Source organism: Cystoisospora suis (assembly GCF_002600585.1).
Source record: "Cystoisospora suis strain Wien I chromosome Unknown contig_13273, whole genome shotgun sequence".
NCBI lineage: Eukaryota > Apicomplexa > Conoidasida > Eucoccidiorida > Sarcocystidae > Cystoisospora > Cystoisospora suis.
Window position 1 is genome coordinate 1 of NW_027166023.1, and position 312 is coordinate 312.

Sequence of the window (312 nt, forward strand, 5' to 3'; positions counted from 1 at the left end):
CCTGCCCGAAGAGCCAGCGGAGAAGGTTGCATCACAGCCGGTACCTGCCGTCAACGATGGCCCGGTGCGAATTGTTGTGCGGGACACATTCGAGGACATGGTTTTGAAGAGTGACAAGGTACGAAGTGTGTGGTGATCAGTATTGTCAGGAGATTGGACAGGTGGGGCCCATGCTCCCCCCCCTCGACTTGCCGTGGCTCCAAGGTTTGAGAATCCCGGTGCCGTTGGCGTGTGAACGTTTACTTGTGTCAGGATGTGTTGCTGGAGGTGTACGCGCCCTGGTGTGGCCACTGCAAGAAGCTGCAGCCTGTT

General features: G+C 57.7%; 1 protein-coding gene across 1 annotated transcript; it reads left to right on the forward strand.

Moving 5' to 3' along the window:
* Positions 1–4: 4 nt before the first annotated feature.
* CSUI_011545 (protein disulfide-isomerase-like) lies at positions 5–303 on the forward strand (the record flags this gene model as incomplete). The annotated part of the gene is made up of 2 exons (XM_068071643.1): positions 5–118; positions 253–303. Coding segments are annotated over 2 exons (165 nt in total), but the record flags the coding sequence as incomplete, so codon positions are not given.
* Positions 304–312: the final 9 nt, after the last annotated feature.